This window comes from Hydractinia symbiolongicarpus, chromosome 14 (assembly GCF_029227915.1).
Source record: "Hydractinia symbiolongicarpus strain clone_291-10 chromosome 14, HSymV2.1, whole genome shotgun sequence".
Lineage (NCBI taxonomy): Eukaryota > Metazoa > Cnidaria > Hydrozoa > Anthoathecata > Hydractiniidae > Hydractinia > Hydractinia symbiolongicarpus.
The window spans coordinates 13,842,267-13,855,068 of NC_079888.1; the positions used below are offsets into that span (position 1 = coordinate 13,842,267).

General features: G+C 35.6%; 1 protein-coding gene across 1 annotated transcript; it reads right to left on the bottom strand.

Annotated features, from left to right (window-relative positions):
* Nucleotides 1-7,152: 7,152 nt before the first annotated feature.
* LOC130625862 (LIM domain only protein 3-like) lies at nt 7,153-11,943 on the bottom strand. Its single transcript, XM_057440975.1, has 3 exons — nt 11,173-11,943; nt 7,887-8,092; nt 7,153-7,650 (listed from the first exon to the last, which is right to left on the bottom strand). Exons 1-3 carry the CDS (start codon nt 11,227-11,229, stop codon nt 7,230-7,232), a joined length of 684 nt encoding a protein of 227 aa, XP_057296958.1. The 5' UTR covers nt 11,230-11,943; the 3' UTR covers nt 7,153-7,229.
* Nucleotides 11,944-12,802: the final 859 nt, after the last annotated feature.

Below are 12,802 nucleotides of genomic sequence, written 5' to 3' on the forward strand. Positions count from 1 at the left end.
ACGGGCCTTGTGAAGATCTCGAGCAGTGTCAGGGCCTATGCATATCTTGTTCTTAGTTCTCAAGCCTCAGCGCGATCCTCCATCCTCGGTAATGATTCAAGTGCTCTGACCGCCCAAAAAGTTTTTTTGAATAACCTTGAGGACATTGTTAACCGTAGGGTCGATATTCAGGAGGACATTAAGCGTTATCAGGATACTCTAAACTACGCATCAAGTAAGGTTGATTATTCCGTCGGTCGGGGTATTTATATGATACCCAGCGACATGAATCTTAGAATTAAGACCGGTGTGGTGGGTTACAACAACAAGATTTTGATATCCGGTGAGGATCTTACCATTGGGATTAATCGAAAGGTTAACGAATCACATAAATCCGTGACGCCGGTCCATACCGATATCCATCCTGATCATCCTGATAAACACACTATCGTGAAACATGTGGATACCGTGGATACCGCGGATAAACACATTACCGGAGCTACCGGTGGCGGCGATGTTGGTGCTACTGGGAGTAGTACACACGAGGATGAGAAGATTGCTCTGATTTTATCTTTTACCGCGGCATTTAGCATATGGTATGCTTTCCGATAGCAAGAGGACATTACAGACACACATAACACTATAAATTATAAGGCACGACAGATGAGGGTGGGTAGGGACCCATGGGGAGGGGAGGGGGCCCGGGGGACACGGCGGGGGTTGGGGGGTTGGGGCGGATCCGGACATTCGTAGGTGCTAACGGATTTTATAGACTCTTCTATCGTTGATTTGACGTGGATGGCCTATAATTTGACGTGGAATGGTAAAGTGCCAACGGGGTCTGTCCTAACATCCGCCTTTTCCTATCTCTACTGTACCCAAATTTACCGAGTGCACTTGCACAAAGCGCCGATATGGAGGAGGAGAGCCAGGTCTACAGAATCAAAAAAATTGATGATATTGAAAAATACCTGCGAAATGAGATCAAGGATGGGGACAAGCTTGCAAAGAAATTTAAGATGCATGGCACGTGGGTGCGCTTTTGCGACCACGGTCTGCTTGGTGTGAGTGTGATTACGTCGGGGCTTGGCATTGGGGCTATAGCCTCGGCCTAGGGGTCCCCTTGGCTATTGCCTTGGGGGGGGGGGGGGGGGGTGGCTCAGCATTGCGGCCGGGATAGGTCAAGCTGGTCTCCGAAATGCCTCAAAAAGACTTGGGGTTAAGAGCAAAAAGCATGAATGTATCAGGCTTTCCGCGGAGGCTAAAATTAAACTCTATTATTGATCTTATTTCAAAAGCTATGGAGAACGGTATAATCAGCGACTACGAGTATAGTCTGATCAGTAGGGAAAAGGAGAGGTATATGCTACTAAAGGAACAAATGCGGCAACGTCTTAACCGTGTCGTGAACGGTATCAACGAACGTGAACGTGCCCAGCTAGTTGCGAAAGGCCGGGATGAGGGCAGAAAAGAGATGCAGGATGAGATTTTAAAAAACCTTCGACCTGCACAGTATGTAAGTGGTACTTAGAGTCCCCGCCTGAGTATAGACCCTAATTTGCATATATATATTTTATAGGTCTACACTTATAAAATAATATGGTTTTTTAATCCTCGCTTAGCAACCATTCCTTCCTAAAATCTTTGTACCGGCATTCCGTTAAATGTACCCGAGGGTAGTAGTTTTTACCTTGTACATATACCGATGAAATGGCCAGTATTGGACTAACTTGGCAGGGTTCATCATAGGGTACCGGCATACCATAGAATTTAGTGGTAATTGCATCCTTGTAGTAGTTAAGTTTGGCGTTCACATATATGTCCTTGTTTACAGGCTCCGTAGTTAATTGACCGGAAATTAACTCTTATATTTTTTGCCATATTTGTCGATACTTGGCAACCCAATCAGGGTATTCCTCAAAATCGAGACTCATTGCCGGTACTGCATTGGCGTGTCACCCCAGGTGCAGACTAGATTTTCGGTGTCCTTACCCCGAGGGCTACCACAAGGTCCTGCGTATGGTACCCTATAATGTACCTTTGATCCTTACCTCCATTGACAGGAATGGCATCTGACACCGTTAAGTATTCCACGTTGATATCGTCGATGTCTGTAAACGTAGCGGCAAAGTTGTAAAATAATTTAAGGCTAACAAGCTCATTCTCAAATTTCAGCATCTTGTTTATTGTATATTTCGAACAACTTCAGAGAATTGCATGTCATTGTACATACACAACCACCCCGATTATATGTGATATATTCGTGATAGAAGTACCAGCACAACATTTTACCGCCTACCACAAACCTACGTCCACAGGTACACCTGTCGCATGCATCGAGCACCCTTTTACAGTCGTTACAATGTTCCATTTATTTATCACAGTTACAAGACGATCATCCTCTAGGTCATCAAGACGTTCCCATAGGTCTTGGATCCTTTGTTTATTATACTTCTTCCTATACTCCTCTTGTACGCATGCTAAGGTTACAAGTGGTAGAGATAGACCAATGGCGGTAAGGAAGGTCATGAATAACATACTTTTCAAACTATATTGACAGTTAATGCACATTTATTATTATATCTTACAGCCATGTTATAAGATGACCTGTTTCACATGTTGCTGAACATGTCTTGCGCCTGGAACCTGTCAGGGATATACTTGAATAGGTAGGGATACTATTCAACAGCCCTATTGCACATGTCCCGCGTTTTGGACCTATCCGGTACATGCTCTAGCTGTTGGGGATCCTTCCCAACAGTTTTACTGCACATGTCTTGCGTCTTGAATTGATCCGGCACATCCTGGAACATCCAGGGATACTTTTCAACAGCCTTGTTGAACAGGTCTTGCGTCCTGAACCTGTCTGACACATACTTGAACAGCCAGGGATCATTTTCAATGGCTTTGTTGGACATATTTTGCGTCTTGAATTGATCCGACACATCCCCGAGCGCATGGGGATTCTTTTCAACAGGCTCATTACAAATGCCTCCCCCAACGATCTTTTTTGGACATATTTGAATTGGTAGGGATACTTTGCAACGGCCCCATTGCACATGTCATGCGTCTGGAATGGATCTGGGACATGTTTGAGTAGATGGGGATTCTTTTCAACGGCTTTGCTGCACATGTCTTGCGTCTTGGCATGGTCCGGAATACTGTGAAACCAACTCATCTCCTTTCTTATATTCGCGTTTCAACAAATTCGGAGGATTACACAGTTATTCCCCTTTTTAAGGAATTCCCCTACTCATTTTTAAATGATATGGACTTACCCCTTGACATGCATGACTAAGCACTGCTTATTGGGGGTTTTACTCCACTTCCGTATGATGTTACAGCGCATGCGTTGAGGATCAGTGGATTTTTGCTAATGATCAACGCATTTTTGTGCAATGGAGCGTGACAAAAAGTTGTGACGTCACAAGCAAGATTCTGTATGAAAATTTTTAAAGAGTTTGACCGTGATTTTTAAAAATCCTGGTTATATACCATCTCTACACTAGCTGGCAATCGATCAATACGACACATATTTCTTATAATCTGACAGACGGATTAACATAGAATTTTAATCCACTTTTAGTATCCTTTATACAAAGTATGTTTCTGCTGTAATAACATTGCATGTTAAAGTAAAACAAAAATGCAAACTGCTTTGCTGCTTTTATGTTGATAACGTAGATATTTGTTGGGTTTTTTGTTATGGAGGCAGATTTTATACCTGCGAGGCTTACAGTTTTAAAGTATCAGCGTCACATTTATGAGCAGTTTCAAAGTTACAGAAGCACAGTAGCAGGAGTTGCAAACATTGAACGCCATCTTTGCTTGCTCAAAATTAATTATGACTGGTAACGTCCGTGTTTTGCGAGCTAGTTTACGCATATCATACGTCTTGTTTAATACTGCAGAGCGACCTTAGAATGACTTGACTAGGTTGATTTAAAAAAACAAACAAATTAATTATTCCTACAGAAGAGTCCGTTTTCTTTTATTAGAATTGATAAATTTGCACCTTTTGCATTACCGTATCACTCTATAGCAAAACTAAATGGCCAGTCAATTTTTTATAATTTTAAAGACTACACTTCTACGTTGTCAACCAATCCTTAGTAACGTTGTTGTTGTTGTTGTTATTGTTGTTTTTGTTGTGATTGTTGCGATTGTTGTTGTTGTTGTTGTTGTTGTTGTTGTTGTTGTTGTTTTTTTTATGTTTTTGTTGTTGTTGTTGTTTGTTGATGTTGTTTTTGTTATTGTTGTTGATGATGTTTTTGTGGTTGTTGTTGTGTTGAAATTGTGTGTCGGAATTTAAAGGAATATTTTTGCATCAAAGGCTGCTAGAAGCTTTCAATTCATCTCCGTCATAAACATATTTCCGTGCTGCAGAACTAATAATCAATTTTCTTATCACGACTTCAGTTGCGAACACAATGGCATTCTTGTTTTCCGTTTATTTTTGTTTCTAAGTATAAAATTAATAAGGATTAATTATGATGACGCAGATCACAAAGAAACTTGATCGTGTAACTATGGCAACTCTGTATTCGCGCTAAGTATCTTAAAATGCCTGCCTATCATTTACGTTTATTTTAAGAACTACAACTTAAAGTTGTAATTAGAAGTAAACAACACAAATTGTTCTTTTGTGCAGTTAATTGTTGGATGACGATTGAAATAAAACAGAGTTAAGTTGTACAAGATAAATTTGTTGCACCTATATTGAAACTGTGTACCTATACTGACGTAAGGCTTTGTAATTATAATAAAACATCATAATGTCGAGGAAACAGAATTATTATTTTACCATAGATTTTTACAAAATGCTTTCACTTCATGCCATTTCCTATTGGACGCCCCTCATTTAACCAAACTCTTAGAAAATAATGCAAATGTTCAATTTCAGGAAAAAAGGATCTTCATAAAATTTCATTTAAAATATCGGAATAAAATTTATTGCCAAGACAATATGAATTAGATATTCTGTGTTGGGCCATGTTTCCATTGTCTTTTAAACGTCTCAATTGTTTTACACAGCCAAACCTTGGATAAAAGTTATGTCCTCGTTACATTTTCCACGAGTTAACCACTTTGCAGAGTAAGAGTCGTGCGTTTTTTGAAAATTAGTAATTTATAAGTTTTGTCTCACCTTATAAAGACAGCCTCAAAATTACTTGAAAATTACTTTGTAGAAACGTTCGTATACTTTTAGAAAAATCGACCTAGAGTGTCTAAAGTCACGACTTTGTGATATGGCTTTTTCAAAATAGTAATACAGATGACGCAAACTGCCTGTGACTGATACCTACTAGGGTTAAACACACGACTAAAAATTGACCATTAAACTCCTGGATAGACGTTTGTGTGCTATCAAGTCGTTTTGAGTAAATTTTTCGCCATATCTTTATTCTTTAAAGGCGTTATAAATTACACGTGTAACCAGGAGAGGTGCAGCGATCTTTCGCATTGCGCAATCAAAGTTGCAATCCAACATTAAGCAACATCGAATTTTAGGTTCATGTAAAGCTGCAAAAATAACTTTTGTTAGTTAACGTTGAGTTAAAATCCCTAACATTTCCAGCGAGTTAGTTATATAAGCAGAAAAGCGCATTTCGAAAGCCTTAAATGAACCCGTTAAGTTGTGGCGCTTTTTCTTTCTGTAGAAGTTGATGATATAAAATAGAAATTTTTTGTGTGCATTATTATATCTCTGAAACAACATTCACGAAGGGCTTGACACACGGGAACCGATATTTTAAGTTTCAAGAGAATCATTTGTATCTTTTACATTTTAATTGTATACAAATCTGACTAGTGTTATGGGTGATGTCTGTTAGCAGAATTTCTAATGGTTTTTGAAAGATGCAGTTGTTTATTTTATATGTTTGAGACATTTTTATAGAAATAATAGGTGATTAGTGCCAACTAATTTATATAATATTTGACGTTTGATTAAACGTTAAAACACTTGAGAGTTATATTAGTATACTATGAAAGTGTTGAGAACGATGCAGGTGATGCGGGTATTTTATATACACTACTTTCAGCATGCTTCCTTGTTGCCTACCAACTTGACAAGACTTGATTGTTTTTATAATTAATATAATTGTTTGTCGATTTCTTGATTATTGTTTTGAAGGCACTTAAATTGCCGCACATGTTTTGTTTCTGTTTCCAATCGTTAGCAGTATCTGTGGTCAATTTTTTTTTGACCTTTTTCATAATGTCAGCCGTTTGACGTTTTATTGTAAAAATTCCCTATGACCTAAGTAATGAGTAAACGCAATGAAGAAATTGATAGACAAATTAGTCATTGGAAAAGTATTGAAGCAGGTATCAACTATTTCTCGGGATAGGAAGCTAGAAAAATAAGGTTGCGCGCAATGAAGTTACATTGTAGTAAAGAGGAGGTATACAATTTCCGTATAATGTATCCTTTTTTAACAAACATTATCTTTAAAAACAGCAATGATTACGAAAAATAAGGGTGCGATTCATCCCCTTGAAATCATCAAAAATACATTCCTTAAATTAGAAACAATCCTCCCTAGCCTTATTTATGTGCGAGGTATTATAGAACTTTTTACGGCCATCAATGATTGTGTTTGCTACACAGCAAAACAGACGTTTTGTCTTCACAATATTAGGCGTCTGCATGTTAAATATAACGCCCATAAGGTGGTCACGAAACAAGATGGCGTTAGGGCGATATAAAATGTTGTATAAGGATAAATTTTGCAGCAAGTTTTGTTGAAGTCTACTGCTTTTAGTGTGAATAGAACTGGCCATGAAACTCTTAAGTTTTATACAAGACTAAGGACTTTTTCATAAAGTTAGAAGAATATCCAGTAGCTTAAATAAATTTAAAAAAATATTTTCCATTGACAAATTGATATCTAAAATAAATACAGAACTAAACAATTCATATGATGGTCTACTTTATACAATATAAATGTTTCTGTTGGTTGGAAGTTGTTTAAAAGAAATAAAACGGATAAAACACTAACTCCGCAGCAACTTCAATATTGCAAAAAGCAAAATTCATTTTATGAGAAACACTTAAAAACCATTGTTTGCGATTCCAGCTTTATGCTAACTTCGTATTATGTACAACCAGAACTATTTATATACAAACATAGGTTGAAGATAGTGTTTATTTTGTATTACAGCAAAGAATTATCGTAAACTTTGATTTTCTAAAAAAGTTTTTGCAAAATGATAGAATATCTACAGATTATTGTTAAATTTTTTTGTTATATAATGTTGAAATCCTGCTTTGATAGATATTCCAACCGACCAATATCTAAAACACCTTCTTGTTGAAGCGCATTGCATGACATGTTGGTCTCATACGTTTCAGTTTGACCAAACAGCTTTGCGTTGTTCGATTCAATATCCTGTCCCCTGTTAACATGTGTGGGAGCATTATTGAAATCAGGAGTTGCTTGCGACGCAAGCGAACGAAGTAGGTTGTATTCTATACCATGTTGGTAACAAAGTACAATATTTGGTTGCGGAATCTGTGTAACGTCGCCTTTTGAAAACTGGTAATGGCAAACAACACACCTGAAGCATTGCACGTGATAGTTGACGTTGTTTCCAAATTTTATTGCATTTTCTGTAGATGGAATAGGATTCGAACACATGGAACATATTCCACCAGGAACGTATAATCTAAAAAATATATATTTTTGTATTTTGTAAATCTAGCTAATCTCATATGTTGTTTTTTTACAATTTTCGTTCAAATTTTCAGTTTTTTTTCCAAAACAATTTGAATAAAACATCATTTATGAGAATGTTCCTAATAACAAAAATTTCTTAAATAACAGAAAAATCACAGGAAAAAAGGCAACACAAAATTAACAAACCACAATACAAACAAAAAAACAAACGTACAAAAAACATACCTCATATAATCCATTTTACACAATTTCCGCGAGTTCTTAAAATAATATTTTTCACCGAAGCTGTACAACACTTCATGGCATATATCGCAGCTGAAACATCGTTCATGCCAGAATTTGCCAAGTGCTTCAAGAAAGAATCGACTTCTAATCCTTTTCAAGCAACCGGCACATTTCATTGGTGACTTTGTTGGACCATCTTTGATATTCTTGAATAAAGAGAAGAAGAAAATTTGTGATTGAAAGAAATTTTAGCAAGCTACGATACAGGAAGAAGTTTTAAAGTTCAATACGTCTTCTTGTCTAAAACATATTCAACATCAGATTGTTTCATGAACAATACATATGAACTGCAATGTAATTGGAGGAAAAACATAGACCAATTGCAATTTATGAAAGTTATTTATTACAATTATTTCAGCTTAGTAATTATTGAACGTTCTCAAATGAATTTTCAGTATATACTATGTTGGGTATATAGTAATCCCTTCAATTCTTTTATACTCAAATCTTATCTAAGGATCGCCGAATGTGGTTTTACTTAAATTTTTGGTTAATCCTATCTCCATGAAAAAACAAAAAATCAGTCTGTCGATTGGAGTATGCCATAGGCGGTGGCTTCATCGTTTATTGTAATGAATACCAAAATATTGTGGATAAGTTACTTAACCCTATTTAGGTTGTGGTCTGCATGACTTAGTTAAATGAGGTTTGACAAGGGTGCAAAAATGAACTACCCTTGTAACTTCTGAATAACCACCATATGATGATGTTAGCAAATATTCGAAAAATTGCGATACATTGATTTTGCAATGTGCATTTTCCAGGAGAGGCAAATCCAAATTACGTCTACATTGAACTAGCATGAAAATAACAATATCTTTCAAAATATGTATGCGTACATACTCCCAAACATCAAAATATGCAAATTAAAGCTGTGATAACATAAATTGTGTGTAAAAAGCGCAAATTGGAGGTAATAATATATAAGAATCTTTGCGTGATGAAATAATGGAAAACTTCAGGGTAGGGCATTCTTCCTGAATAGAATTAATAAAAAAGAAAGAATCACTTAGACGCTTCTGTTTGCAAAAATGTTTTAACCCTATTCGGTCCGGTGGGGTGGGGGGGGATCATTGCTATGTTATATGGCTATGAAACTTACTGAGTTTCAATATTTATCTAATAGACACCTGCATGCCAAATTTTTAGGTCCCATACCTGTTAGGGGCTTTGATATTGGCCATTCCTCGAAACTATCCCTAAAAATCTCTATGAAATCCTCATAATGGGGAAAATTAATAACTCCTGTTAGGATTATCCTCAGAACTTGAAAATTGTTACACAACTTTGTTTCATTTAGAAGAATCATTTTGCATAATTTGGACACGTGATTAATCCGATTTCCCGATGTGTCGGATTTTACCCGAAAATCGGAAAAGACGAATTTTCGGGCAATTTTTTATGCGATCAACGTTAAAACCGGAACATATGTTAAATTCAATTTGAACAACCCTATGAAAAGTTATTGAGGGAGGGGGGGGGGCGAATTCCGCCCCCCCCATAGTATGTTCGAAAAACCCCGAACCGAATAGGGTTAAAATGTCTAAAACAAATTGGTGCATTTATCTACTCAGAAAGCATTCTTCTTATTTTTTGCATCATATAACATTGTTTCGTTTTTCTATTTATAATTTTTTAATGAGATTGAAAGTTTTTAAAGGTATTAGGTGCGTCAGCTTCCTGGCCAATTAGCATTTTTTAAAAGTAAGTTATTGCACAATCTAATTCTAGGCATATTTGAAATCAATTTCTAGTTTGACGTTTATGATTTTATCAAGAAAAAAGGGTCACGTTTTCTATGATGAAATATCTTTTAGTTCTTATTTGCTAATTATATGTTTTTACACTGACATTAATGACTAACTCTTAGTCTCTTGATTAACTGTCCACCCCACCATAAACAATTATCTACGTTGGAATGGTGCATTTTAAATATTTAGTATGTCACGTACGAGCTGCGAGAATGGCGCTAGCGAGGGAAATCGCCAATTGACGATCACTTTCCACAACTTTTTAAAAACAAGAATAATTAATACTCCTTCTGAAAACCAAGTATGTTTCTGTAGTATTTTAAGCTCGTTATGATTGAATTATAATTCAAATGAAAGCAATATTTTTCGACAAATCTATATTTTTATTTAGAAAGCTTTCTGTGGCATAAAACCACTCAGTTCACGTCAATATTTAAACACATTTTAAAGTTATATTATTTTGAAAAATTATTTACAAGAGAAATTTAATAAAATAAAATCGTAATGCTGGAATAGTTAATTCTAAATGTATGAATTATACAGTCTTATTTAGGTTTGCCACGGTTAATTGTTCCCTAAAAACCAGTAAATTTGACTTGCCTTTGCCCTTAATCTTTAATTTCAGTTAAACACCGCCTTAATATTTTTTTTTGTTGCTATTTTTATCCAGAATTGAAAAGAGGAAGTAAATTGTTATAATTTAAACTCTGACCATGAAAAAAAGTGAAATAGAACCATTTACCCTTTTATCTCCATAAACATCAACAGAAGATAAAAATATATATTGTGTTTTAATAAATCATATGCTTGCATCTATAGCAGCGTCCTCTTATTCTAAATGATACATTCCACCGCCACCGATGAAAAAGTTGAATACTAATTTAAGGGCACAAACTTTGACGGGCAGAAATTTTGGCGTTTTTTTCGTTTATAGGTTAGTTTCGTGAATGTTTACGCCTTTGAAAATTATAAATCAACAAAACGCAAAAGTTTTTACACGCGAAGTCATGGATACTTTTTCAGAAGCCAAAGATTTTCCATCACAAAATAATCAAAACACGGTACAGTTAGTGTTTTATTTTATCCTTACTCATCAACTACAATAACATTTATTTTGGTGATACGAACTCTTCTCGAATATCCAGATTCTTTGAAACAGTAATAACAATAAGAGATGGCTGTTGCTATTGTCAAAAGATTCTCCCTTGCAAATAAAGGAGTTTTTGATTTTCGCGAAAAATTTTTAAGCAAAATTTGTCCCAAAATTACAAAACCTTTGATCCGTAAAAACTTCTGCCCCTAACGGCCGTGGGAATAATCTTTGATTTAACGCTTTTAAGCAGTTACCAAGTGAAGACCCTAGCTTAATCTTTCTTAAATATCTTCTCTGTTTCTCCTTTTATCTACCTACTCCAAATTTTGCATTTCCTTATCAAAACTTGGCCTGCACTAGTATAAAATTATTCAGTACTTACATTATGCTGCATCTTTGTTTTGCAAACAGGAGAAACTGTTAGACACCGTGTGTACATCGTTTGAAATTTGAAAATAAAAGTTTAAAGGAAATAAAAGAAATTTTATGTAATCCACTTCGTGCTATTTTAAACTCCCGTGACGCATCTTAAAGTCGGGTTTTTACGCCAGTTGGCTGATCCTGACGTCATTTAAGACAAGGTTTCTAAGCGCTTGCTTTGAAACAAGTTCTACAGCGAGATGTTTTTCAGTAGCCATGGGAACGGCTTAAACAGACCAACCAATTAATCGTTATAATTGTGTTCTTTAAAAATGCAGTTGTTAGTTCAGTAATTAAAGTATCGTTAATGAATTTAGAGAGAACGTCATTTAAACATGACATTAATGTTGAGTAGCTGAAACGAAGCATGCGCAGAAAATTGAAACATACACAACAACATAGACATAAAGACATTTATTTCCTTCCTGCAATGAATTCTGCATTTTCTGCTTTTTTTTACGTCAAAATCATCCAGAATGCTAGTGACTCTGTGTTAACCAGTCTTATTCATCAGGCATATCTCTCACAGTTACCATGGTAGCTAATTCTCAACAGCAATAATAGAAACAACATGGCGACAGAAAAACAATAGATGACCTTCTTCAATTAAGATTGGAAATAAACACGAAGGTAGAGAGCAGACCTTCTTTTCTTCTTGTGACTTAAAGCTTAGGTCATATGTCTGACGTAAACGCATCTAGTATACGCATGCGCAGTGTATCACACGCACATGCGCATTACTACAACATGCTTATAGCGCTTTATTACTAATCATGATATAAAAACAATCACGTCTCAGCGACCCCTTCTAAAATCACAAATGGATGTTTCAGAAACAATCTTGACGGCAAGGGTTAATTTTTGTTTTTTTAATTTTTTTGTTTACAATTAAGGTTGATATATCAAATATATTCTTGCAGTCGTTGATGTTACTGATCAAAACAATGGGGCTTTATTTTTAGGTTTAGAAAGTTTCTCTTATACACTGGATTTAAATATAAAAGAAAAAGGCACTTTAACGGAACGTCATTTTTTAATATTCTTGCCTTGATTGCTTGCTTCTTCGTGGTCACATCCGTTTGAATTGAGAAAATATCTTGCATTTAATCTTTAATATCCTATGTTATGCTATGGTAAGGCAACAATTCTACTGCCTAAACAAAACACTTCTCTTTTGCTTCGCAGTATGAGTGAATTAATTTTAGTTATCCACTTTTAAAAAAGATTTTAATTTTTAATATAAAACACATCATTTTGTAATTACACTTGACTACTACGACTGCAAAAACCATCTGCGGGGGAGTGTTTAACCTTACTACATTTACCGTTGTCAGCGTAATTACTTTTTTGTCAGTAAATGTCATTTGAAACAAGGAGAACGAAAAGAGATTCTGCAATTTTTATCGACCACCTCTTTAAACATTGTGTGACGATTAATATACTGCATAAGCATTTTACTTGTTTCGTCTCCACATTCTTGTTTTTGAAATTAAAAGATCGGTAAATTTCCGTATTCTTTTTGTTGGGCAGTCTGGAGAGTTTAGTTTCGTATTTTTGTTGTTTGTTGGTTACGAAGTATAAAATTATTTGCT

Bases quoted from the DNA above. Each gene is read 5' to 3' on its own strand.
- LOC130625862 (XM_057440975.1), bottom strand. From the start codon at position 11,229: ATGTACACACGGTGTCTAACAGTTTCTCCTGTTTGCAAAACAAAGATG. The intron at 8,093-11,172 runs GTAAGTACTGAA...TCTTTATTCAAG, and splicing joins AAACAAAGATGCAGCATAAT to AATATCAAAGATGGTCCAAC. The intron at 7,651-7,886 runs GTATGTTTTTTG...TATATTTTTTAG, and splicing joins TGTAAAATGGATTATATGAG to ATTATACGTTCCTGGTGGAA.